This window comes from Esox lucius, chromosome 13 (assembly GCF_011004845.1).
Source record: "Esox lucius isolate fEsoLuc1 chromosome 13, fEsoLuc1.pri, whole genome shotgun sequence".
Taxonomy (NCBI): domain Eukaryota; kingdom Metazoa; phylum Chordata; class Actinopteri; order Esociformes; family Esocidae; genus Esox; species Esox lucius.
In genome coordinates, this window is record NC_047581.1 from 36828828 (window position 1) to 36852953 (window position 24126).

The 24126-nt window shown below is 44.8% G+C and overlaps 2 protein-coding genes across 10 annotated transcripts in view; both read left to right on the plus strand.

Moving 5' to 3' along the window:
- The window catches only part of rapgef1a (Rap guanine nucleotide exchange factor (GEF) 1a), a 29562-nt gene extending 13908 nt beyond the window's left edge, over positions 1–15654 (plus strand). The window contains exons 10-26 of one of the 7 annotated variants that reach the window (XM_010877157.5): positions 1425–1627; positions 3376–3537; positions 6162–6416; positions 6852–6944; positions 10630–10712; positions 10819–10924; positions 11355–11430; positions 11927–12011; positions 12175–12267; positions 12577–12762; positions 12951–13035; positions 13131–13225; positions 13357–13435; positions 13549–13650; positions 13921–14018; positions 14132–14260; positions 14421–15654. In XM_010877157.5, the coding sequence (XP_010875459.2) occupies positions 1425–1627; positions 3376–3537; positions 6162–6416; positions 6852–6944; positions 10630–10712; positions 10819–10924; positions 11355–11430; positions 11927–12011; positions 12175–12267; positions 12577–12762; positions 12951–13035; positions 13131–13225; positions 13357–13435; positions 13549–13650; positions 13921–14018; positions 14132–14260; positions 14421–14571 (2081 nt within the window). In that variant the 3' untranslated portion in view covers positions 14572–15654. The remainder of the gene's footprint in view (positions 1–1424; positions 1628–3375; positions 3538–6161; positions 6417–6851; positions 6945–10629; positions 10713–10818; positions 10925–11354; positions 11431–11926; positions 12012–12174; positions 12268–12576; positions 12763–12950; positions 13036–13130; positions 13226–13356; positions 13436–13548; positions 13651–13920; positions 14019–14131; positions 14261–14420) is intronic. The other 6 variants (XM_010877158.5, XM_020052734.3, XM_020052735.3 and 3 more) reach the window with 6 other exon arrangements.
- Positions 15655–16139: 485 nt separating this feature from the next.
- On the plus strand, positions 16140–23685 carry pomt1 (protein-O-mannosyltransferase 1). 3 transcript variants are annotated; one of them, XM_010877162.5, is made up of 21 exons: positions 16955–17143; positions 17363–17403; positions 17695–17821; positions 18240–18346; positions 18466–18516; positions 18664–18810; positions 19087–19195; positions 19368–19427; positions 19549–19642; positions 19819–19974; positions 20126–20256; positions 20453–20548; positions 20631–20723; positions 20880–20976; positions 21146–21238; positions 21332–21452; positions 21666–21763; positions 21892–22005; positions 22163–22289; positions 22405–22582; positions 22678–23685. In XM_010877162.5, the coding sequence occupies exons 1-21, from the start codon at positions 17133–17135 to the stop codon at positions 22850–22852; spliced, it is 2226 nt and encodes a 741-aa protein (XP_010875464.2). In that variant the 5' UTR covers positions 16955–17132; the 3' UTR covers positions 22853–23685. The 3 variants fall into 3 exon arrangements, with proteins under 3 accessions (XP_010875465.2, XP_010875464.2, XP_019907750.2); XM_010877163.5 differs by lacking the exons at positions 16955–17143; positions 17363–17403 and adding an exon at positions 16140–16941; XM_020052191.3 differs by lacking the exons at positions 16955–17143; positions 17363–17403 and adding an exon at positions 17154–17285.
- The last annotated feature ends 441 nt before the right edge of the window (positions 23686–24126 follow it).

Consider the following 24126-nt stretch of genomic DNA (forward strand, 5'->3'; position numbering starts at 1 on the left):
TGTCTGTCTCTCGCTGTCTGTCTCTCGCTGTCTGTCTCTCGCTGTCTGTCTCTCGCTGTCTGTCTCTCTCTCTCTGTCTCTCTCTCTCTGTCTCTCTCTCTGTGTCTGTGTCTGTGTCTGTCTCTCTGTGTCTGTGTCCGTCTCTCTGTGTCTGTGTCTGTCTCTCTGTCTCTCTGTCTGTCTCTCTGTCTGTCTCTCTGTCTGTCTCTGTCTGTCTCTGTCTGTCTCTGTCTGTCTCTGTCTGTCTCTCTCTCTGTCTGTCTCTCTCTGTCTCTCTCTCTGTGTCTGTCTCTCTGTTTCTGTGTCTGTCTCTCTCTGTCTGTGTCTGTCTCTCTGTCTCTGTCTGTCTCTCTGTCTGTCTCTCTGTCTGTCTCTCTGTCTGTCTCTCTGTCTGTCTCTGTCTGTTTCTCTGTCTCTGTCTGTTTCTCTGTTTCTTTCTCTCTGTAACATTGGGGAGGGTAGTTTTATCCTAGTACAAGGTGGCCACGTTTGTCTGTCTGATCGGCTGCTAATCCCTGGCTGTTTTGGCATGCGCTCCAGGCTGCCCTCCTCTCTGTCGGCTGCTAGCTAGGCCATCACACAAGGCCAGTCATGTTGGATAGGACATTCTGCAGCTGAACAGAGAGCACTTGGGAGTTCCATGTGTTTCATGTTTTTGCTGCGGGCTGGCCCTCAGGCATGTGTGTGTGAATGAGTTCACAGCTGGGAGCCCTTCTATTGCTCTGTCTGTCCCTCTGTGTCTCTGTCGCTCTCTCTCTCTCTGTTTCTCTCTCTCTCTCTCTCCCTCTGTCTCTCACTAACACACACCCATGATTCTGCAGGGAAACACTGATGTCAGCCCTGTGAGCTCACGTTGAATAATGCTTTTGTTGATCGAATGTCCCAGTGTACAGAGGCGTGGACTCTCCTGGCCGTGCAGGAAATGAGTGTGTTGAATGGCCCAGGGAGGTCTTGAACATGTCATTCAAGGATGTCATTATCAGCACATTCGCTATGTCCCGCCCAGTGATAGAGGCGTTCTTTATATTGAAGTAGGTTCATAAATTCACTACAGTTCCTTAACTCGTGGTAGAAACAGGAGACAGATATTACCACCTTTTCCCAACTCTAATGCTTCTGAATGGTTTTCTATAAACTATAGTAATGCTTATTTTTCAACCATCTGAGAACTGCCTTTTCTGTTATCAGCCAGGCCACTGAAATGATACCCAACCATGGTGATTGAGGAAAGGCCAGTTCCTCAGGACATTAACATGGCTGTGCTACATTTGGTTTGGTGCTTCCCCTGTTTATTTTGATTTCCAAAAGCTGACCCCCCCCCCCCCCCTTAAACCACAGTGTAAGACATTTAACAACGTCTGCTTGTCCCCCTTGTCATTCTCTTCTCCCCTGTGTTTGTGTGTCCCTGCATCACGCCGTCACAGTCCTGAAGTACATGCAGTTTGTGGAGGACTACTCCGAGCCCCAGCCCTCTGTCTTCTACCAGACAGCGCAGAGCGAGAGCATCTACGAGCAGCGCAACAAGCGCTTCCAGGAAGTGTATGGTTTCAACGACTCATTCAGCAGCAGCGACTCTGTTCACGAGCTCGTCCCGCCCCCGGCACTACCGCCCAAACAGAGGCAGCTGGTGAGCCACCGCCAACACTTCACACGGCTGAGGTCTCGTTCTCAGTGCGGTTCAGGCGCCCTCCCACACACCCTGCACACACACATCTGTCACCTACCGCGCCTCGCCACCGCTCGTTTCAGGGAAACCATTTCATCGGCATGCGTTGGTCAGTGATGTTTTAGAATCATCCGTGTGAGAAGTGAGGATGTTAAAGGGCCGAAGTGAGGAGCAGTACAGAGCCTGTAGTCTGTTGTTCACACCGCTTCTAATTCTATTTGTGTATGAGAAGGAATTTCTATTAATATAGTAGTCGTTAAGCATTTCCTCATTTAGAGTGGTTCCCAAATCATTGCTGAGGTATAAACTAAATTGCTACTATTTATATGTGACATTTGTTCAGTTTAGACCCTGGTGGCATAAGCTGATTAGCCTTTTGGACAGACTAGACATGAAATCTACTTGCCTTTTTTATTTTCCTGTTTTTACTGATTGTTATTTGTTTGATAGGTTTTAAATCCTGTGGTAGTTCACCTCGCTCTCAAAACCATCATCTCCACACATAAAAAAAATAACGTTATTTTCCAGAAGAAAAATAATACACAACCAATATGAATCAAATCAAGGTTCATCCATGATTACAGATGTTTTTTTAATTCATCCAAAGCAGATCAAAATATGAGAATACTTGCTTGCTTATTTGGCCTTGTGGATTAGTACATCCCAGTATTGGGTGTGGATTAAGATGAATCCCCTCAGAGTAGGGTTGGAAAACATGGATCGGTTTAAAGCCAGAGTGTGGGGAGGGAGAGCAAAGCTGGTTTGATTTTCATGTAATCAAATAGTTAAAGGTGCTTTTTTATTTTTGCATAGTAATTGCAGAAGATGTCCATAATATATTAGCTGTTATTGTGGAATGCTGCTGTTTCACTGTGTCACTGAGCTGTCGGTGTTGTGATTGGCTGTGATAATGACCTGTTGATTCCGCCCCCCTGTCTGGATTTGTTGGAATAGCAACGTTTTGTGACTGGATGTACAGCCAATGTAGACATTGGAATCTCCTGGTTGCTGACATTATACACCATTCCCGCAATGTGTTTCTGTTAGAAATAAAGTAATTAATATTGCTCGGAGTAGTGTTGCCATCCAGATAGCTGTGTAATATATATTTTACAACAAATATTGTGAGGGAGATTTGGGAATTGATACTCTAACTCAATTACTCTGTAAAAGAGCTGTGTTGTTGCTTTCAGCTACGTGTGGTCTGGTCTCTGGTCTGAATTGTCCATTCCCACTCTACTCACTGCCTTTGCCCTGTGTAAGATAGAGGATGTTTCTACTGTATGGCTGCTATTTTTTTATCTTGACACTAAGTGAACAAATTAGTGTTTTATATACTGTCCAATCTATTTTTCCCCCCTGCTTAACTTTCCATTGCATTCATGAAATGTCATTCCTTTTTTCTTCCTGGAAAGCCCACCCTCCATCAGAGCGATTCATGCTGCAGAGGTAACAGTAGAATGTTAGAGAACGCTTAGGACTGACGTCTTTCTTTTTAAACCATTTATTCTGTGCTAGCATTCCATTAGCCCACCCGGTGTCTTCATTTCTTCTGCTTCTACTGTGGGCTTAGCTGGCTGCAAAGATCCAACTGTTCTTTTTCTAACTAACATCTCGCTGCACTTTCCTTCTAACTCTTTCCTGCTCTTTATCTTCTCCTCTTTTGTCTCTTTCTTCTTCTCCACTCTGTTCTTGTCTCCCCCTTCCAGGCCTCCCACTCTTCCTCTCCTTCTTCCTCCTCCTCGTCCTCTCTCTCCTGCCACCTCCAGCAATCTAATGCCGTGCTGGTGGTGGATGAGGTTGGGGCTGCTCTCAGCATGTCTGTCTCTAACTCCTTCCTGAGCCGCCAGACCTCCCTGACCACCCCAATGGTGAGTGCCACTGTCGCTCTGTCTGTGGCTCTGTCTGTGGCTCTGTCTGTGGCTCTGTCTGTGGCTCTGTCTGTGGCTCTGTCTGTGGCTCTGTCTGTGGCTCTGTCTGTGGCTCTGTCTGTGTGGTTGTTTTGCTTGGCTTTGAGAGTGTTGGTTTCATTTCTAAAAATGTTCAGGCTTAAACATAACCATACAGTGGATATAAAAATTCTACACACCCCTTTTAAAATGCCAGGTTCTTGTGATGTAAAAGAATGAGACAAATATAAATCATGTCAGAACTTTTTCCACCTTTAATATGACCTATAACGTGAATAAATTCAATTGAAAAACAAACTGAAATCTTTAGAGGGGGCAAAATAAAATAAACTCACAATAACCTGGTTGCATAAGTCTGCAAACCCTTAAACTAATACTTTTGATTTTACCTCAGTCTTTTTGGGTAGGAGTCTATTAGCTTGGTCCATCTTGACGTGGCAATATTTGCCCACTCTTCTTTGCAAAAGCGCTCCAAATCGATGGCAAGGACATCTCCTGTGCACAGCCCTCTTCAGATCACCCCTCAGATGTGCAATTGGATTCAGGTCTGGGATCTGGCTGGGCCATTCCAAAACGTTAATCTTCTTCTGGTGAAGCCATGTTTTTGTGGATTTGGATGTGTGCTTTGGGTCGTGCTGAAATTGTTCACATTATAGGTCACATTAAAGGTGGAAAAGGTTCTGACATGATTTATCTTCGTCTCATCCTTTTACATCACAAAAACCTGGCATTTTAACAGGGGTGTGTAGACTTTTTATATCCACTGTACATATCAGTGGCGATAAAGAGTCTGTCTAGCAGTGTGTTGTTCATGATCCGTGTCTGTACTGTCTGGAGAGAGTTTTGCACTTTAGGGACTTTTCCAATGGCCACACCAGCAACCTTTATGAAATGCGGCAGAAGGACACAAGTTGAGCCCTTCTCTCTTCCACCACAGACTGCTTCTGCTTTAGTTCTCTTATTAGCCCTTGTGCTAGCCATGTGTTCGCAACTGATAAGGGAGTATATTGGGTAAAAAAACAGGCATAGAATGTGCAAATACGCTTTCCATTTTCTTTGCCAGACTTCTCCATGTTTACACACTCCAAACAATTGGATAAAGAGATAAATCGGAGATAAAGCATGAACTGTATATTTCCGTCCAGTGTTTATGAAATGTGTCATGTAAAAAGCATGCAGACCAGATACTGTACGCTTCTAAAACTGCCTTTCTAAAACTGGCAAAAAAATAATAATATACCAACTTTTCAAATTCCCGTAATGTTTTCCTATGTCTAATAACTCTAGTTTTGGAGCGATAACCGGATGTTTTACCCTTTGGTTTGGATTAAACTAATTTACACTTTCAGTCATTTAGCAGATAACCTCACCCAGAGCCACTTATATAGTGACTGCAGATGTTTTCGTAATTGTACTGGCTCCTCCTCATGAATCCACCTCCACAACAGGGGAGTTTTAATCGCCCTGACCTGCCCACTGAGCTACACAGGCCCCTTCCGTGGGAGATTCATCAAATCTGTTACTAGTAACAACCATGCTACATAGAACATGAAGTCACCCAGGAAGGATGCAGCATGGCCCTTTATAATCAGTGTAATTCTCTAAATGCCATGTCTCTGTGCCCAGTTTAGTCACTGTCGGGCCAGGGCTGTGCCTCAAAGTAAAACACATCAGCAGAAGCCAGGGCTGTGCCTCCAAGTCAAACGCATCAACAGAGGCCAGGGCTGTGCCCCCGAGTCAAACGCATCAACAGAAGCCAGGGCTGTGCCCCCCGAGTCAAACGCATCGACAGAGGCCAGGGCTGTGCCCCGAGTCAAACCCATCAACAGAGGCCAGAGCTGTGCCCCCCGAGTCAAACGCATCAACAGACAGAAACTTTGTAACCCTGTTGTGTGGGGTGTATTTGGTCTTGACAGATCAGGTTACAGCACCAATATCTTTTAAATTATTTATTGGCAATTATGTGCCAGACCACAGCCAACCTTTCCAGTCACTTCTTGTAGTGCCACCATGTAGGCCAATGACTTTAATTTATGAATGCTGGAACCATTTGGTGAGATGATTGACCTAGATTTTGTCACACATGGGGTCAGTGGTGTTTAAGGTGTCACAGGTGCCAGTACGACCAGGTGGATATCAGCTCACGCCCCCCTCCCCGATTTCACTGTTATGGTCAACAAGCACTCTTTATGGACGTGTAGTTCTGAAGAGACTAAGTTGAATTTAGAGTCATGGTCAACGACTGATCAGACTCACACAGACAAGTCTGTAGTCACATGTTTCACTAATGGCAAGAGTGCCAGAGTTTCTTAATGATTTGTTTCGTGTGTATTTCAGGCCGTGGACCTGACTTTATCCCTATTGTTGTCATTGATTTACTGAAACAGTTTTCGAGTCATGCTGTAGCGTAGCAACGTGTGTGTTTTGCCAACGGCGATGTTGTGAGATGTGATGCGCACATCAACCAAGTTGGATCTGCAACCACAACTTTATTCTTACTCTCTCAACTTACAGATCGCTCGCAGTTTTTTTTGTCTTAATCTCTTTCTCTCTGTCCCTCTCTTTTCTCGCCCTCGCTCTCTCAGCATAAGACAATTCTCCGGTCCTATTCTCAGGACTTTGGGCCTCTCTGCCAGTCTTCCATTCCACATCTCCTCTCATCTTTCTCTCCCTACTCTCCCATTGTCCACCAATCACAGAGCATGGACCTCGCGGCCCCGCCCAGTGGCTGCCCTGAACCTGTGCTGGTGGCCAATGGCTCGCTGGACAGCTCTGGTGCCTGTCTTGGCATCTGCCTTCCTACTGACTCTTCTTTCTCTGACACGCGTCAGACCTCTTTGGTGAGCCCTTTGCCTGGCTGTGTGTGGTGACAAGCGTTTGTGACTGTGCAAGGTGATAATGGGATTGTATACTAACAGTCTGATGGTGGGGGGGATTGCGGAGGGCGCGAGTTGCTCTTGTGGAAGAGCTGGTCTTGAATAGGGTATGAATATTGTTAGCAAAGAGCTGTTTAAATTTTAGGGACTGGATGTTCTCATCTGCGAAAATAGGCCAAACCCTATGTAAATAAAACCTAGGCTCCAGGCCTGTGTATGATATGGTGATTGGAACAATAGTGTTTCTTTGAGCTGATATTGCTGCCTCTTTGTTTTGAGCGGCTTGCCTGCAAGCAGTTTTTTTTTTGTGTCTGGTGTATAAAAAAAAGCATGCAACCGCCCCCACACACCCCCGGCATCTGTCTTTCTGCTGTCCTCCTTCTCCCCCCCCCCCCGTAGAGCGAAAGCGCTAATGAGGAAGGAGGGGAGGGAGAGTATGTCGACCTGTACTCGTCCAGCCAAGCCAACGGAGACGGGCTGCCCCCCCGCCCAGTAAGTAGCCCAGGCTGACAGGCGGCATGGGGTTGAGAGCGCAGGCAGCACGGCGTGCCTTCACCAACACAGCACAGCGTGCCTTCACCAACACAGCACAGCGTGACTGACAAGCAACCGCACTAACTAACCACCCATCCCAACTTGAACTGAGCGCGAGGGGTTCACGGCGCCTCGTCCGCCTTCCCGGCATGCTCTGCTAACTGCCTGTCCGTCACCCTGGGTTGTACTCCCTTCCCAAACCACCTGGTCTCTGGTCTGTCCCTGTTCCCCAGTACTTGGGCGTGTGTGTATTTCAGGAGTCAGAGGACATCCGAGTCCACTCCCTTGTGATGGTCTGAAGGTAGAGATTTTTCCAGGTTGCAGTTAGACGTTTTCGTGTAACGTTCATCTATAAATGGCTGTTACGGCCAATGGTGGTTGTCTCCAACCTTTCTGTCTGGACGGGAGAGTAGTAGCTTCATGTAAACTGGAAGAATGAGTGCCTGGCTTTGTTTAGTCTTTTAATTGTATGTCTTTATTCACGAACAACCGGCCTAACATAATAAAGCTACTAATCACAGATCATTCTCCAGTCTTTCAAAGCAGTTTTGCCCCCCCCCCCCCCCCCCCCGCCACTTTTAGAGACCATGTATTTTGGAATAGGTATTCAATACAGTATATCCAAGATATTGTCACCCTTGCACTTTTCTTAATTTCTTTTAAATAAATAGAATTTAAAAAAAGAAAGTGTGGTAAGTTGGATTTTCAACATGATATTGCATGATATTTTTCTAAAAATAAAATAACAACTGCTGTTTTAACATTCAAACATCTTTGATGTGATTCAGATATGGAGTTGTATATAGATATAGACTCTTCCCTGACCACACCAGAGCAGATTTTATTCTTCTGTTTTTGGGTGCTTTTATGTATGTGTTTTAGGGCTGCATGATTTGGATAAAATATTGAATCGCGATTTCTTTGACAAATATTGCTATTACAGTTATGCGATATTCAAACATGGGCGTAAACATCGTAGGTAATCTCACTTAAAAATAGAGATCATATCCTACATAATGTGTGATTAAAGTGAATAACAATCGAGTTGAAGTTCAGTGTTTTCTATTTTACACTTATTACCAATTTGAAGGTGCAGCCTGTATCAAACTATTTTTTTAACTGCACATTTACTGTAATGCAGTGGTGTTTGCAGTGCTTGCTATGTTTGTGCCGTTGCCAAAGCTGTTTAGGCTAAATGTTTCAACCCTTGAGCTATATTTTCTCTCATACTAAATTTGCTTGTAGGCGCTGACATTGAAGTTGAAACTTTTAATAACCGTGCTGTTGTGTGTGTGTGGGTCAATATCTTGGTACCACTCGCTAACTTGAAGCAGACGTCTTCGCTAGCAGTTGCAGTATTACCTCAAACTAACATTGAAAAACCATCAGGTATTTAAACAAAATTAGTCCAAGTATTTAAGTCATGTACAAAAATACCTACGATGCGTGCCTCCGTTGCCTCGCGTGAAGCTCATATCATTCACATTTTTTAGCTGGAAATTGCACAAGTTGGTGATTTGGATATTGCACATGGCAATTTCGATTATAATTAAATTAATTGTGCAGCCCTAATGTGTTTGTGCTGGAAGATCTACATGGAGATCCAGTTTTTGGACACCAGTTTGAACATTGGACTCAAATACCAGATTATCAGTTTATTTAATCTGTCCTTTTCAATTCAGTCATGCTTCCTTTTGTCCCATTTCAGCAATGAGGTTTTCCTCTTTTTCTTTGTTTACCATTGAGCCAATTGAGAAAAAAACTAACTTTATGCCTAAGATTTTTTGTCTTCCTCCATTTTGACCATGAGCTTGAATCTTTTTGCCCACAAAAGCTGTGGCATGTAAAGTAGGTTACGCAACTACTGTAAGATCTGAGAGTGAGTCAAATCCCGGATTGAAATGCTACCAACACTCATTGCTAGCTAACTAGGTTACGCTGACCCACGCTGACCACTTCTTCCATCTCTGCTGCAGAGCCCAACTGCATGATCTGTTCAACAGCATCGATGTGACAGGGCAGTTGGAAATGTGCCTGTCGACAGGGAGAATAATTCTAACCACCTTATTCCTACAGATAAGTACAATTCTAAAAAGAGGACAGGTAGATGACTTAAGGTTTGATAACTTCCTGATTATGGTTTTGTCAACTAGGACCAAGTAATCCATAGGGACTGCATGGCAGGAATAGCAGTTTATCCTCAGACTGTCCGCTCAGACTCGTTCCTTACATAATTGACAATATTTTACAGACGCTTCACATTTAGATCTGGACAGTAGTTTGTTAGGATTAGAGAGAGCAGGATTCATAAGGATGTCGTTGGCTGACAAAAACACCCTCCAATTTTGTTTCAGAGAAATAAGTTCTTCTAACATGTTAAATGGCCTCATTATAGATACCAATATGACATTTTAAAATATCCCGGTCAATGAAAACCTCATCCATGGCTGTTCAGCTTTCCTAAACTTTCTTTTTAGTTGTGCTGTTACATCATCTTCCAGGGAGGTTTTCATTTGGGGATGACCTAACTGGGTAACTATTTCACCCCAGTTACACCTACAATTCTATAAGGGGGTGAAAGGATTATGTGGTAAAGTTTCATTGGAGCCTCTTGTACAATGGGCCTTGAATGTCTGCAGAATATTTTGAAATAATCTTGATTGTCAAGGGTTTAACAGAGTTCTGTGTTTAACCCAGTGTCCAAAAACTGTCTCTGTTGAAAGTTCATTGTGTTCCAAAAAAACGACACCCTAAAAAAGTGCCTTGTTTCCATAGTAAATGATGGACCATTCATAATTCCATAGTAAATGATGGACCATTCATAATGGGCTAGAGAACAAAGATCTGAATCGTATCTAAAAAGTATGGACAGCATGGGGCTGAACACATTTGTTAAAATGCACCCCTCAAACATTTGAGAAATCAGCAATTTGTTTCTGAAAAAGCCACCACTAGATCTTATTAGTTTTTTTCTAATTCACTTGTTTTATGCTATTTGAAATTAATTTTAAAAAAAATTATCTAATAGGATTTACAATAGAAATATACAGGTATTTTCATTTAAAATTATTTTAGAAGAAATGGAGAATTATTTGTGCAAGGGTGTCTGTGGTTGGCTGCACCTTTTATTTTGTCTTCACTGTACTGGAGAAGTAAGCCTAGAACAGGGGTGTTCAACTCTTACCCAAAGAGGGCCGGAGCCTGCTGGTTTTCTCTTTTGCCTCATCATTTATTGCATCCACCTGGGTTCCCAGGTCTAAATACTCCCAGATTAGAGGGTTGGAATGAAAACACGGAGTGGGACTGGCTTCAAGGTCCAGAGTTGAAAACGCCTGACCTAGATTTATGCCTGTTTACATAAAGCATAATATACCATTGTCTGTTTTACAAAGAGCTCACTGAATAGACGGGCATGGACAACACACCCATGCACCTAGCTTAAATAAGAACGCATCCTCACCTTCCCCTTAACCTGCAGGTGATGTTCATTAGCCCCCCAACAGGAGAATTCACATGTGCATTCTGTAAACACATTGCGTTTCCACTGCAAAACGTGCCCCCCCCCCTGCTGAGTGCCCTCATGAACACGAGCTCTGGCTGCCGGTCAGAGGCAGGTCCTAACCATGTCGTGTTTCACTGTCAGGACTCGTCTGCCTTAGACGACTCACTGGACGACGCTGCCTCGAAGGACGCGCTGTGCAATAACCAGGACGTGGCCGATGACGGGTAAGCCCGCCACCGTTCCATCCTCCATTGTTCCTGCTCTCACGATTGAACGAGTCAAACCGTAATGATCCCCCCCCCCACCTTGTCATAATCCTTTCTCTGTCAGACGAAGGCAGAACTCCTGTGACGGAGGGCAGAGCGGCGAGGAGGCTGATGAGCTTTCTCTGGTCGATCACGCGGAGATCATGTCTCGGATAACACTAAAGCAGGAGGTAACCGTGCGGCCGGCGCTCCAGTATCCCCCAGCAGTCTGTTATTATCACGTATAATCACAGTGAAGGAGGTCCCTCTTTGTGGAGGTTCTTGTCAGCATCCTTGCTAATACAAGCCTCCTTACAGAGAGCCCTCTGCTGCCCCCTGCCTGAAACTCTGTTACTGCCTGTGTGATTGTATGTGAACTATGTGATTATAGGAGAAAAGCTGCAGTTGGCAAGATCAGACCAGCTTTAGTAGTGCTTAGTGTAGGTAACCCACTCGGGGCTAATGAGTTTAGCTTTTCAAAACGTCCATTTTTTTGATATGTCCGGTCCGGTTTAATCAGGACAGCCGCTGGTAGGGCGACCCTGGGACTTGTCACGAGGGCAACATTAAGGCTAATCCTCTCCTCCCTTTACAACATTTCATCTGACCGCATGTTGCCAGAATGATGACGGCCCAGATGTCCGAGCCGGATCAGGGGATATTTTGTTAGTCCACGCCACAGAAACAGACCGCAAAGGTATTTATGACCTCCGTGACATTTACACAACCACGTCCCCAAACACACACGCACGCTCATCCCCCAGCGCATCCCCAGCGTGCGCGCACGCACACATCAAACACATCCCCCAAAGGAGGTTAGTACACACCATCTGGGTCTGCTCAGATGGGAGGGTCTCTCTCTGCACTCCCACTTCCATATGTACTTCCATATGTACTTCCATATGAACTTCCATATGTACTTCCATATGTACTTCCATATGTACTTCCATATGAACTTCCATATGAACTACATCTTCTGTGTCGGTATGATGTCCACAGCAGAATATGGTTCAAACTAAGTAGGTTTTGATGTTTTCATGATTTGTCTCTATTAAGCTCTACCAAAATTGGAATGGTATTACTGCTAATAATGCTACTTTAGCTTTAATAGACCCAGATGTTCTTTTGCCCAAATTAATCTCTTGGGAAAGGAGAGAGTCCTTGGTAATCGTCTGTGTGGTCTTCATTACCAGATCTTGTCCTGTACTGTGAGGCTTTCCTGACAACGTACAGGACCTTCATAACACCCGAGGACCTCATCAAAAAGCTGCACTACAGATATCCTTTCCGTGCCGTCTCTCACACGTTACCTTTAACACAGCCTGCTTGTTTATTAAGACAGCCCAGACAATGTGGTGGCCAGCATATAGGGACAGAACAGTCAAACTGCAGTGTGTTGTGTACTTTCACATACTGCTTGTGCTTCTTAACCCTTCCACACATACACTAGGTTTTGTCACAGCCCAGATACATTCAAGAAGAGAGTGAGCAAAAACACCTTTTTTGTTCTGGTCCGTGTGGTCGACGAGTTGTGGTGAGTTCCGTAGAATGCAATCTACAGTGACGTTTCTTCCAGGACTCTCCTTCCATACCGACAACAGAGTATAGAACTGCACAGTTCATACATTTTCCAAGGATACAAAATGGGTTTTTGACGGGGTCCATCCAGCTCCAACCGACCTAGTCCATGATCCTTAATTAGCAGTTCCTATTCTCTATTGTAAACGTCCTGACGAGAGAGGAGCTAACTTAGTAAACATTCGTCTGCAATGAGACGCTCTCTCTAGTCTTGTCTTCTGTTCCTTCAACACCTCCGTCTCGTCCATCGTTTCCTGTGTGTCAGTCTGGTGGAGATGACAGAGGACATCCTGAAGCAGTTGATGGACCTGGTGTTCAGGCTGGTGTGTAACGGTGAGCTGAGCTTGGCCCGCGTGCTGCGCAACAACATCCTGGACAAAGTGGAGCAGAGGAAGCAGCTTCGCTACACCCACTCCCTCAAACCACTGGCTGCACGGGGTGTAGCGGCCAGGTAGCCCCCCCCCCGCCCCCCGCGCTGCCCATGCAGTTAGAGGACAGCATACCGTCACAGTTAACATACCGTGCACACGCCGACACGTTAAGAAATGTTCTGCTTTGTAATTGTTATTTTAGGAGTTCTGTGATTGTCGGTGCTGAGTTCTGACTAGGGCCATGTTTCCTTTTTTCTTTTTTTTACAGACCGGGAACCCTGCACGATTTTCGCAGTCACGAGATTGCCGATCAGCTAACTCTCCTGGACGCAGAGCTCTTCTACAAAATCGAGGTGGCGAACCCAAGCATGTCCTCCTCTCTCCCTTATTTGTACATTACCTTCTCCTGAGGAAGTCCTTATATGTGATCCTGTCTCTCTCTGCACAGATTCCTGAGGTTCTGCTCTGGGCAAAGGAGCAGAATGAGGAGAAGAGTCCCAACCTCACACAGTTCACAGAGCACTTTAACAACATGTCCTACTGGTAAGCCTACACTACTGTGACCTCACACCTTCCCTCAGTCACCAAGCTGCTCGACCTCCTGCCGGCAGGCCCATCTGGGGGGACATGTGGTGACATTCTGATGCATCGCTAGTCCTTTGTTTCTCTCTCAGGGTCCGCTCCCTAATCATTCTGCAGGAGAAAGCCCAGGACCGGGAGAAGCTCCTCCTCAAGTTCATCAAAATAATGAAGGTGTGTAGGTGTAAAAATGTGCATACCTAAGAAAGTGTTGCTTTGTGAGTTTTTTTTTTCTTTTTTCTAAGAAACATATTTTCTGTAATTTAAGACTCTCCACTTTCTTGCAGCACTTACGGAAGTTAAATAATTTCAACTCGTATTTGGCAATATTGTCTGCCTTGGATTCAGCTCCTATCCGAAGACTGGAATGGCAGAAAACCACCTCAGAGGTGAATTGAGCTGTGATTTCTAATATAGGAACTCTTATATGGGTGTGCCTGCGTTGGGGCTAGTGTGTACTGGATTTGAAGTGTACTTTTCACAGTTGATCTTTCCAATTTGTAAAATTGCAATGATTTACATTTCAAAAGATTGCTTGGAAACTTGGGTTTATTGTGAACCTTTCCACACAGCACTTCCTCTAAGCTGAGCTCCCAAACACGCGTCAGTGTTTTGGTTGAGGGTTACATTAACTAAGGTCCATCCTGTTTGTTTCACAGGGTCTAGAGGAATACTGCACCTTAATAGACAGCTCCTCCTCGTTCCGGGCCTACCGAGCAGCTCTGGCTGATGTGGAGCCCCCATGTATACCATATCTGTAAGTCAAGGGGTTACGAAGAGTTTGCCTTTCATTGTCACAAGACCCGCGTGTATTCGTCTTACTCAATGTTTCTTTTCTTTTTTTGTCTCGTTTCTGCACGACCCTGACAGGGGTCTTATTCTTCAGGACCTGACCTTTGTCCATCTGGGCAACCCTGACCACATCAACTCCAAGGTCAACTTCTCTAAGCGCTGGCAACAGTTCAACATCCTGGACACCATGAGGCGCTTCCAACAAGTGTAAGCGTTATGTGGCTAATGTGGCTGTCACTCCAGTATAGCGTTGTGTGTTTTAATCATGAAAACTCAATGGATGTTATTGGTATTTTGGGATGTTTTACTTGGACATCTCCCACTATTTGAAGGGTTTAGGGGATGTTTTCATTGTCTTTTCTTCCAGGCATTATGATCTGAAACACAACGACGACATTGTCTCCTTCTTCAATGACTTCGGCGACCACCTGGCAGAAGAGGCTCTGTGGGAGCTGTCGCTGAAGATCAAACCTCGGAATATTACGCGCCGCAAAACAGAGCGTGAAGCGAAGACATAGGGCTGGGTCCTGGTGTACCGGCCCTCGGGTCACCATACAAACTTAAAACGGAATTACAAGAGACTACAATCAAGTAGAACTGTGAAGGCAGCTAAAAGACTGGCACTTTTTTTGTTACAGTTGTTTACAGGAGCTCGATGACTTGCGATTTCACTGGGTTTCAGTCCAGGTATGAGGACGGCCCGTGGAGAGAGACTGCAGAACACGTGTTGGGAGGCCCACTAAGAGGGTTCTCCTGTTCACCTTTGTGGCACCAACCTCATCCACCCAATGCCATGTTGTGGGTACAACTCAAGCACTTCAGAATGTGCTTAGGGGTTCTCCCTCTCATGGCCTGAGAGAGTCTGACTGAAACCCTGTAGGTGTGTGGCATTGGAAACACTGTTCTGTGGCACTCAATTTAGAATTTCTTTTTTTACACGGGACACCAGCTCTTTTTTTTTGCCATAAACTGTGACAACATAACACAGCTGATGAACTGCAATTAGTGGTGCAGAACTTTGAGACAAAGACACTCAAATCACCCCATGTCTGTTTCTGGACAGGTAGAAAACTATTTTACAGACGCACATAAGATGGAATTTTATAATAATAATAAAAAAATGTATTTTTTTTTTTTTCTTTTTTTTTTTCAAGGAAGTATTGTATGTATAATCCTGTCTGACTAATGCAATGCAGTTGTCCTTTGGTTCTTTTAAAGGATCTGAGAAGGATAATGGGGAGACATGAGACATGAAGCTCATATTTGTGCACTTAATATCAAATGAACAAAATGGTATGTGAACAGTGTGTCACGGGATCTGTAAATAGCAATGGAGACAGAAACCAGAAGTGAACGCGAAGGTCGTCTTGTAAACATGCAGGTTCTACCTGTAGGGTGCCCCCCCCCCCAACCTGGTCCCCAATACCTCCTGTTTAATCTGGATGGCGTTTGGCTCCGATACCCAAAGACTGAAGTCCCCTCAATGCCAAATGAAGGCCGTTGCAAATGCAGGATAGCACATCGGTACCGCTGTCTCTTGACAGAATCATCCGGAACAGGCCCTACAGATCCCTGTGCAAATAAATAAAACATGAAGTATTTCTGTGTTGTGAATCACTTTTTTTATTCCTTGTTCGTGTCATTGTGTGACAGCGCGCAGTTTCAACATACTGCTCCTTGTTAACTTAATCGTTTTAAAATGTGTTCCTATACACATACTAGTAACAATTTTTAAATGACTACTACTTATTCCTTAGTTACTAGTAACTATTCCAGTTTTCCTAGCAACTATTCATTCAATACTAGTAGATTTTCATTAGTTACTACCAGTAACTGTTGCTTCTAGTAACATTTTTATTCTTACTAGAACCAACTGCTTTTTCAATCGGTCATCTGATGACTAGTCAAAATTATTACTGGATTGTTCAATTTAAAATGTTACTAGTAACAATAATAAAGTAACAACTGGAATACGTATCTATTAAATAAGAATATAATCAATAGTTACTTGTAAAACTGAAATAGATACAAGTAACTATTTGATTAGTTACTAGGAACTAATAAGTACTAGTCACTTAGTTACTAGTACGTCTTTAGGAATAACAAGTACTAGTCACAATAGTTACTAGTAAGTATTTAGCAATACGTGTTAAAGTGGCTTGTTATCCATGGCTGTATTACATTTTTTATGGATTCCCAGTATTAACTATGCGCTCACCACTATACGTACCTCTGAATAAGAGCGCCTGCTCAATTACTAAAAATGTATATAAAGAGTTGGTGAACATACGGTATAAATCTGTTTTGCTCAACTTGGCCACTATATTATCAGTTGATAGAAGAAGAATTGAATATCCAGATTAGATACGCTCAAGCTGCATTCAAACCCAAGGTGGAAAATGGCTCAAGAGAAGTACAGCTATCAAGCTTGTAAATCAATTTAATTGTCCAAAACCCACACCACTAAATTTAATACATTTATAAATAATATTTTGCTGTTAACAGCAAATAATCAAATTTTCCCCACAATCTCTTACATTATCTGAGCTCCACCCGGCCATGAACGGAGGATAATGTAAGAGCTGTGATTGTATTTTCGTACTCTTATTTTGTAATGCTATTCTGTCTTGGCAGAAGAGCAAAGGCTCATGGGAAACTTCTTTAGTCTTGATTTTTGAAGGGGGTGTAGAAGTTGAACTGATAGCGCGTGTTTATTTGACCCTTAAGCTGTGTATCACTGACAATAAAATATTAAGTCTAACACAAGTCCGTTGTTTTCGTTATAATTGATCGCTGGCACAAATCGACGTAAACGGCGTTTCAAAACGTTAGCCAATCAATGGTCATCTCTAGTGCGACAGCAGACCCACAAAATCGACTATCGAGAGGTATGGTCTCGTCTCGAATGTAAAATGTACCTTACCTTTTGAAATATGGAAAAAAAAGGTTTTTTAATTGCCATAGATTCGTCGTAGTCATGGATAAAGAACACTGCTTTTGCGTTCTCACATTTTTTTTTAACTACACTAAAGGCTAAGGTTCTTGTAGCTTGCAGTAAGCTATTAGTGGATGCAATAGGATGAGTAAACGGTACTGTAGCTAGCTAACTGTAGCTCACGGTTCACTGGAATATAAATATCTGTCTGGGGTTGTACTTTATTCTTACTGCCACAACAAAACGTTTAACTAGTTTCAAAACACGCAAACAGCAAAACAAGGAGGACGGTCAAATGTATGTGCTGGTAGTTTCCTCATTGTTTCGATCAAAATCGTTCGTAACTATTGTACATGTATACGTTTTGTTTGTAGGAATGAACACACCCCTAACCAGACATGTTTAAAACAGAGAGGTACAGTACTGTAGTCATCCACATTGACATACCAGGTGTTCTTTAGGTCCTTAATCGTTCTGTATGCACAAAAAACTAAAAGGAAATAAAAGAAATATGGATAATGATGTATTCAGGAGATGTGGCTATGCAAGCAGATTGAATTCCGTCAGACAAGCCTCGTCTTTTTATATTTTTTGCTAACTAAACCTGCATGTTGGTGTGATGATATAGCCTAGTATATTGCATTTGAAACGTGGGAAAGGTGAACCGTGGACAAATATATTGTTACTGTACTTTTACTGCACACAGGAACCATGCTGTCGTCTATCAAGCTGCCTATCGTGATCAGAGCTGAAATCAATTTAGTTCTGGTGGTGCTGACAGCACTTGGAGTCTTTTCCAGGCTTTATGGAATTCACTTTCCTAAAGCTGTTGTGTAAGTAGCTTATATAGTGCCAGTGTTTAAAATGAGGAAGACTCAACTCTGTCCAGATACTGGTTTGCTATTTATTCACCCTCTTCATGTTCACTAGTGGTCCAGTTCTGGTACAGGGCTCAGACCCCCCCCCCCCCCCCCCCCCCTCACCCAGTTTGAAACAGAACACACCAGACTGAACCACTGATTAGTTTAATCAATCAGGTGTGTAAAGCCCTGAGCTCATCTCAGAAACAAAAACCTACAAGCTGTAGCCAGAAGGTCCACTGGACCCAAACTCAAGGCCCTTCATTAAACCATAGGGACTGTACTGTTCCTAAGCTAGGACAACTATGTCACCTTGATGGATAACATTTTAATAAGACATTGGTTTTATTATGTTGAGCAAGATGGTATCCTGATATCTTTTGTTCTACAGGTTTGATGAGGTGTACTATGGACAGTTTGTGTCTTTGTACATGAAACGGGTCTTCTTTATTGATGAGAGTGGGCCACCTCTTGGTCACATGATTCTAGCATTTGGAGGTCAGTACAAACCCTTAATGATACCATACAGTGCAGTATACTTTTCATAGACATAACATTTAAATAAAAAAGTATCAGTTATTTAAATAAGCCTCTGTCTTTTTTTTCCTCTTCTACAGCTTATATCGGTGGATTTGATGGTAACTTCATCTGGAACAGGATTGGAGCAGGTAAACACTTTAACAACCGTCATGCTCATTGCCTTTGCTAAAGCCTAATTTCAGTGGCATCTTCAGATCTGTCTCCCAACATTCAAAGGTGCACGCTGTCCTTGTGTTTCTTAACGTGGTTGCTGTTTTGTCATAACGTTTTTGCAGAGTACTCCAGTAATGTGCCTGTGTGGAGTTTGAGACTGATCCCGGCTCTGGCTGGTTCACTGTCGGTCCCTCTGTGTTACATTCTGGTCGTGGAACTGGGCTACTCACATCTCACTGCCTTAGGTGCCACGTTGCTCTTCCTCATGGGTAACATTGGACTTCTCCTTCTCTTACACAGTAAAAATAACAACCTGTCTCTTTATCTGTTTTCTACCTGCCCAATTCAGGTTTAGTTTAATTGCTGTGTTTCATTAGATTAAATTAGATTCAACTTTATTGTCATTGAACATTACAAGTACAGTACAATGAAATGCAGTTAGCATCAAACCAGAAGTGCAAGAAAATATTGAATCCATTGTTGTTTATTGGTTACCATATTTTACTGAGGGTAGTGCAACTGTCTTTTCTACTCTTATGAAACAGAGAATTCCTTGATTGTTCAGTCCCGCTTCATGCTGCTGGAATCTGTGCTCATCTTTTTCCTATTGCTTGCTGTTGTGTCCTACCTCCGGTTTCACAATTCACAAAGCAGGTGAGTGTCACAGTTTTCTGTGTTCCACTACCCGATGGTGATTACCTTTTTTACTCCAGATTCGTCAATACAGAGTTCAGTGGAAGTATTCAGAAATTGATTATGTTGGGTGTTTACTCCGCCTTCTCTCAGCCTTTCTTCATCCCGGCTGATGTTTCTGTGTTTTTTCCAGTTCTCCATGGCGACTGGTATGGCTCCTGCTGACTGGAGTTACATGTGCGTGCGCTGTAGGGTAGGTTCAACACTTCAAAACTCGCAAAGGAAACAATGGTCCTGTTTGTGTCTTACGTCTTTGGTTTTCACTCATTTAATGTTGGCTTTACTCTCATATCTAAGCTTTGTTCCTGTCCCAGGGTGAAGTACATGGGCCTGTTCACCTACTTGTTGCTGCTGGGCCTGGCGGCCGTGCACATGTGGCAGCTTATTGGGGACCGAGCGCTGAGCAATGTGAGTTCAGGAGCTGCTGATTGCTGCTTGTTTATTTCTGCTTTTATTAATCTCCTTACTGATTGAAACATAGAGGTGTGGTTTCCCAGACACATTTTAATCATCTAAATGTGGGTATGGGAGGCTATGGGAGAGTGTGACCGACGCATCCTGTTAATGTCTCCACCACCATGCAGAGTGTGATTCTGGTGCAGGTGCTGACCCGCTTCCTGGCCCTCGTGGTTCTCCCCCTGCTGCTCTATCTTGGCTTCTTCTATGTCCATTTGACCCTGCTGTACCGCAGTGGGCCTCACGACCAGATGATGAGCAGTGCCTTCCAGGCCAGCCTAGAGGTCAGCGGCCCCCTCTGTCTCCGTTAAGATGCCTGCCCACACTCTGTGTTTCCGCTGCAACGTGTGGGTTTCAAATAATTTCATAGTGATCATCTGGACATGGGTTTCGTCCTGCTCTGTGTTTATATGCGGTGGGTTTGGCTGTATGCAGGGAGGCTTGGCGAGGATTACTCAGGGTCAGCCTCTGGAGATGGCTTATGGCTCTCAGGTGACCCTCCGGAGCGTGTCCAGTAAACCCATCCCCTGCTGGCTCCACTCTCACAAGGCAAACTATCCCATCAGGTGGGGGGCGAGATTCCGGTTGTCCGTTATTCACTGTAGATCTGGACCGTACACACTACACAAGTCATGGTGGCCGTGTTTCCCACAGGGGGCCGGTATGAATGCAGATGAAATGTATGCACTTGCTGCTGCGAGTAGCTCTGGATCGGAGTGTCTGCTCGATAACTTAAATGGAAATTGTTCTCTGATTCTGAAGGTATGAAAACGGCCGTGGTAGCTCTCACCAGCAGCAAGTCACCTGTTATCCATTCAAAGACGTCAACAACTGGTGGATTATCAAAGACCCGGGCAGGTGTGTGCTGACTGGCATCATTGGGCCGTGGCGCTGTGTCCATTCCTCTAAACTGTCACTGTTGTCTGGGATTCCCTTCCAGACAGGACCTGGTTGTGAGCAGCCCCCCCCGCCCTGTTCGCCATGGCGACGTTGTCCAGCTGCTTCACGGCATGACCTCGCGCTTCCTCAACACGTACTGTACACGCGGTTTTGCTTGGGGCTTTTCCCATCTGCACCACAGTCTGATCTGTCATGTGCTACGACCTACTGTTCTAGCATTTGTAACCAATATGTATGTCTGCCTGGCTGCTACTTGACCTCATTGAGAACATTATCCATGGTCTCTTAGGCATGATGTTGCAGCTCCCATGAGTCCACATGCACAGGAAGTGTCTGGGTACATTGACTTTAATGTGTCCATGCCAGCCCAGAACCTCTGGAAAGTGGTAAGAGACACTCCGCCCACCTCACATGGAGACCGTCCAATCACAATTACAACGTCATGATCTTCCTTGTGTTCTAAACAAATGAGGAAACTATACTTGAACATGACTGAGAACCCGTGTATCGTAGGCAGCCAGATAAACATATAGACACTGTTACTCTGTTCTGTAGGACATAGCGAATCGGGAGACTGAACAAGAGGTCTGGAAGACTATTCTGTCTGAAGTACGCTTGGTTCACGTCAAAACGTCAGCTGTGCTCAAGGTATGTTCCAGGACTCCATTATTTTAAATGATTAAACCACTTCTTCTCAGTTTCGCATTTGAAAAACCCTTTTTCCTCCGTTTGCCACTGCAGCTGAGTGGCTCCGCCCTTCCAGAGTGGGGCTTCAGACAACTGGAAGTAGTGGGAGATAAGATCTACAAGGGCTACCAGCCCACTGGCGTGTGGAATGTAGAGGAGCACCGCTATGGCAGAAGTAACATTGCCCAAACACCGATCGCATTCATTAACCCTTCAATAAACAGGCCCTGTACACATTTATGAGACCAGACATGACACCTTTTGAGAGTTGCCTGTGTCATTCAAAGCAATGCGTTTACCTCACTTCACAACGCATCTACTTAACTGAATAAATGCTGCTGCGTCGCTCCGAGTGTGTGGCGGGTGTAACGACAGGCTTCCTCGTCAGGTCAGGAGCAGAAGGAGAGGGAGTTGGAGCTGCACTCCCCCACCCACATTGATATCAACCGCAACCTCACCTTCATGGCTAAATTCCTGGAGCTGCAGGTAAGGTGAAGCGTGGCACACCGCTGACCATGTGACAACCTCAGGTAGGCCTCCCCAAGGTGGGCCTCCCCAAGGTGGGCCTCCCCAAGGTGGGCCTCCCATACTTCTCCTCTGTGTTGGTCCGACAGTGGAGGATGCTGACGGTGAAGCAGGAGACGTCTGAGCACAAGTACAGCTCTTCACCTCTAGACTGGATCACTATGGACACCAACATCGCGTATTGGCTGCATCACACTGGCAACGTAGGTTTGCTTCGGCCTTCAGTGGCCTTCCGCTCGCTCACTAAAGGAAATGACACGTTCTAATATCACTGCTGTCGTCCGGACAGAAATGGAACTCCAGCGTTGAGTTTTTAGAATGGTACCAAGTGTTTTTTCTGAGTAGCTACTGTTGTTTCAGGCCCAGATCCACCTGATGGGGAACTTGGTTACCTGGTCCCTGGGCAACCTGGCACTGATGGGGTATCTCCTCCTCTTCCTGTCCTATCTGTTAAGGAGGCGACGCAAAATTGAAGACATTCCTGAAGGTACACGCACTTCTCATGCACATTATAAATGCTACCCCATATTCTAGACCAGTGGCCTGTTGCAAGGACCATTGTTGACACGTGCCAACGGCTCATGTCCGCTGTTGTCGTTCAGACACCTGGCGCCAGCTGCTTCTGGCAGGAGTGGTGTGTGCTGGCGGCTGGGCCGTCAACTACCTGCCCTTCTTCATGATGGAGAAGACACTGTTCCTGTATCACTACCTGCCGGCGCTGACCTTCCAGATCCTGCTGATCCCTGTGGTCCTGGAGCACGTTCACACACACGTTCTGCGGTGAGCACCAGCATCTCGCCTCAGGATCGCCACGCGGTTGCCTGTCCCATTAGTCGTCCTAACCCGGTTGTCCTGCCGCCCTCTCCTGTCTCTAGGTGTACTTCTCACCGACGGGCTCTTCACGGAGCTGTATTGGCGGGATTGTCCTCTGTGTACTTGACCTTCTGGAAGTTCAGTCCCCTCACCTACGGCCACCCAGAGCTGAGCGCTGAGCAGCTGGACTCACTGCGCTGGAAGGACAGCTGGGACGTCCTGTTTCGCAGGCATTAGATCCGTGAACACCCAAACAGCTGGCCGGGAAGGAACCAGGCCGTGCCTTTGCACAAGGCAGGACGACCCTGAGAGAGTAAAGGCGGTGACTAACCGTTCAAATGCTAGGCCTTTGTCTGGTAACCATGGGGTTTCGTCAGCTGGTGCCTGTTCATGGGATAATAACTTTGGATTCAAGGAACTGATTTTCAGAGGGACATTTTTGATTGGGTCATGTAAGCTATTAATTATACCAACGTTAAGGCTATCTTAACTCAATTTTGTTTTTGTTTATAAGTCTCCAGTGTTCCTCCCAGCACTGTGACTCCCTCCTCTAAATTCTGCTGTTCTGCATGGCCTGGTCAAGCTCCTCACGGTAATGCTGCTCGTAGTGCTGTGGGCCCCAAACCAAATGCGCGTAGTGAGCCTTAGTCAGTTTTTTTAGGTAATAAATCTGCCTTCTTCCTGGCACAAAGCCACGGGCCTCCACTACCCTCAGGGGGGGACTAACGTGATCTTAACGGTTCTGATGGAGGCTCCACTGCCCTCAGGGGGGACTAACGTGATCTTAACGGTTCTGATGGAGGCTCCACTGCCCTCAGGGGGGACTAACGTGATCTTAACGGTTCTGATGGAGGCTCCACTGCCCTCAGGGGGGACTAACGTGATCTTAACGGTTCTGATGGAGGCTCCACTGCCCTCAGGGGGGACTAACGTAATCTGGACGGTTCTGATGGAGGCTCCACTGGACCATAATAACTGGAATGAGATTTGTTCTGTCCCAAACAAGTCACATGTTTATGGGTAAATAACAGTTTAGTGTTTATTTGTGTTTCTTTTTTAAATAAAGATTTGCCCAATTGAGTTTATCTTCTGCCTGTCTGTACATGTCACTTTAAGTGCCTGGTTGTTTTAAGGAAATCCTAGTGGTGAAATTAGTCTTCATTTCTGTTTCTACATTTCCAGGTCACATTATATTGAAAGCTGTCATTTTGGCCTCAATTTTATGAAATGTGTATCCACTGTAGCAGAGTTTAGCAGGTGTTGAAGGGGCGACTGTCCTATATGCTGAAAGTTTACAACCACCAAAGTTGCATGGAATTAAGCCAGATAAAGTGATTTGGTTGTGAAATCCATTAGAAAAAACTGGCCTTAGAAAGTAAACATTTTCATGCTGACCTAGTGTGAGAATAATGAACTCTCCTGAGCAGCAATACAAAACTATTCTCAGGACTTGTTTATAACGGCCGTCCCAAATCCAAATCTATGGACAGTGCTGGAGGTTCGGCATGCCC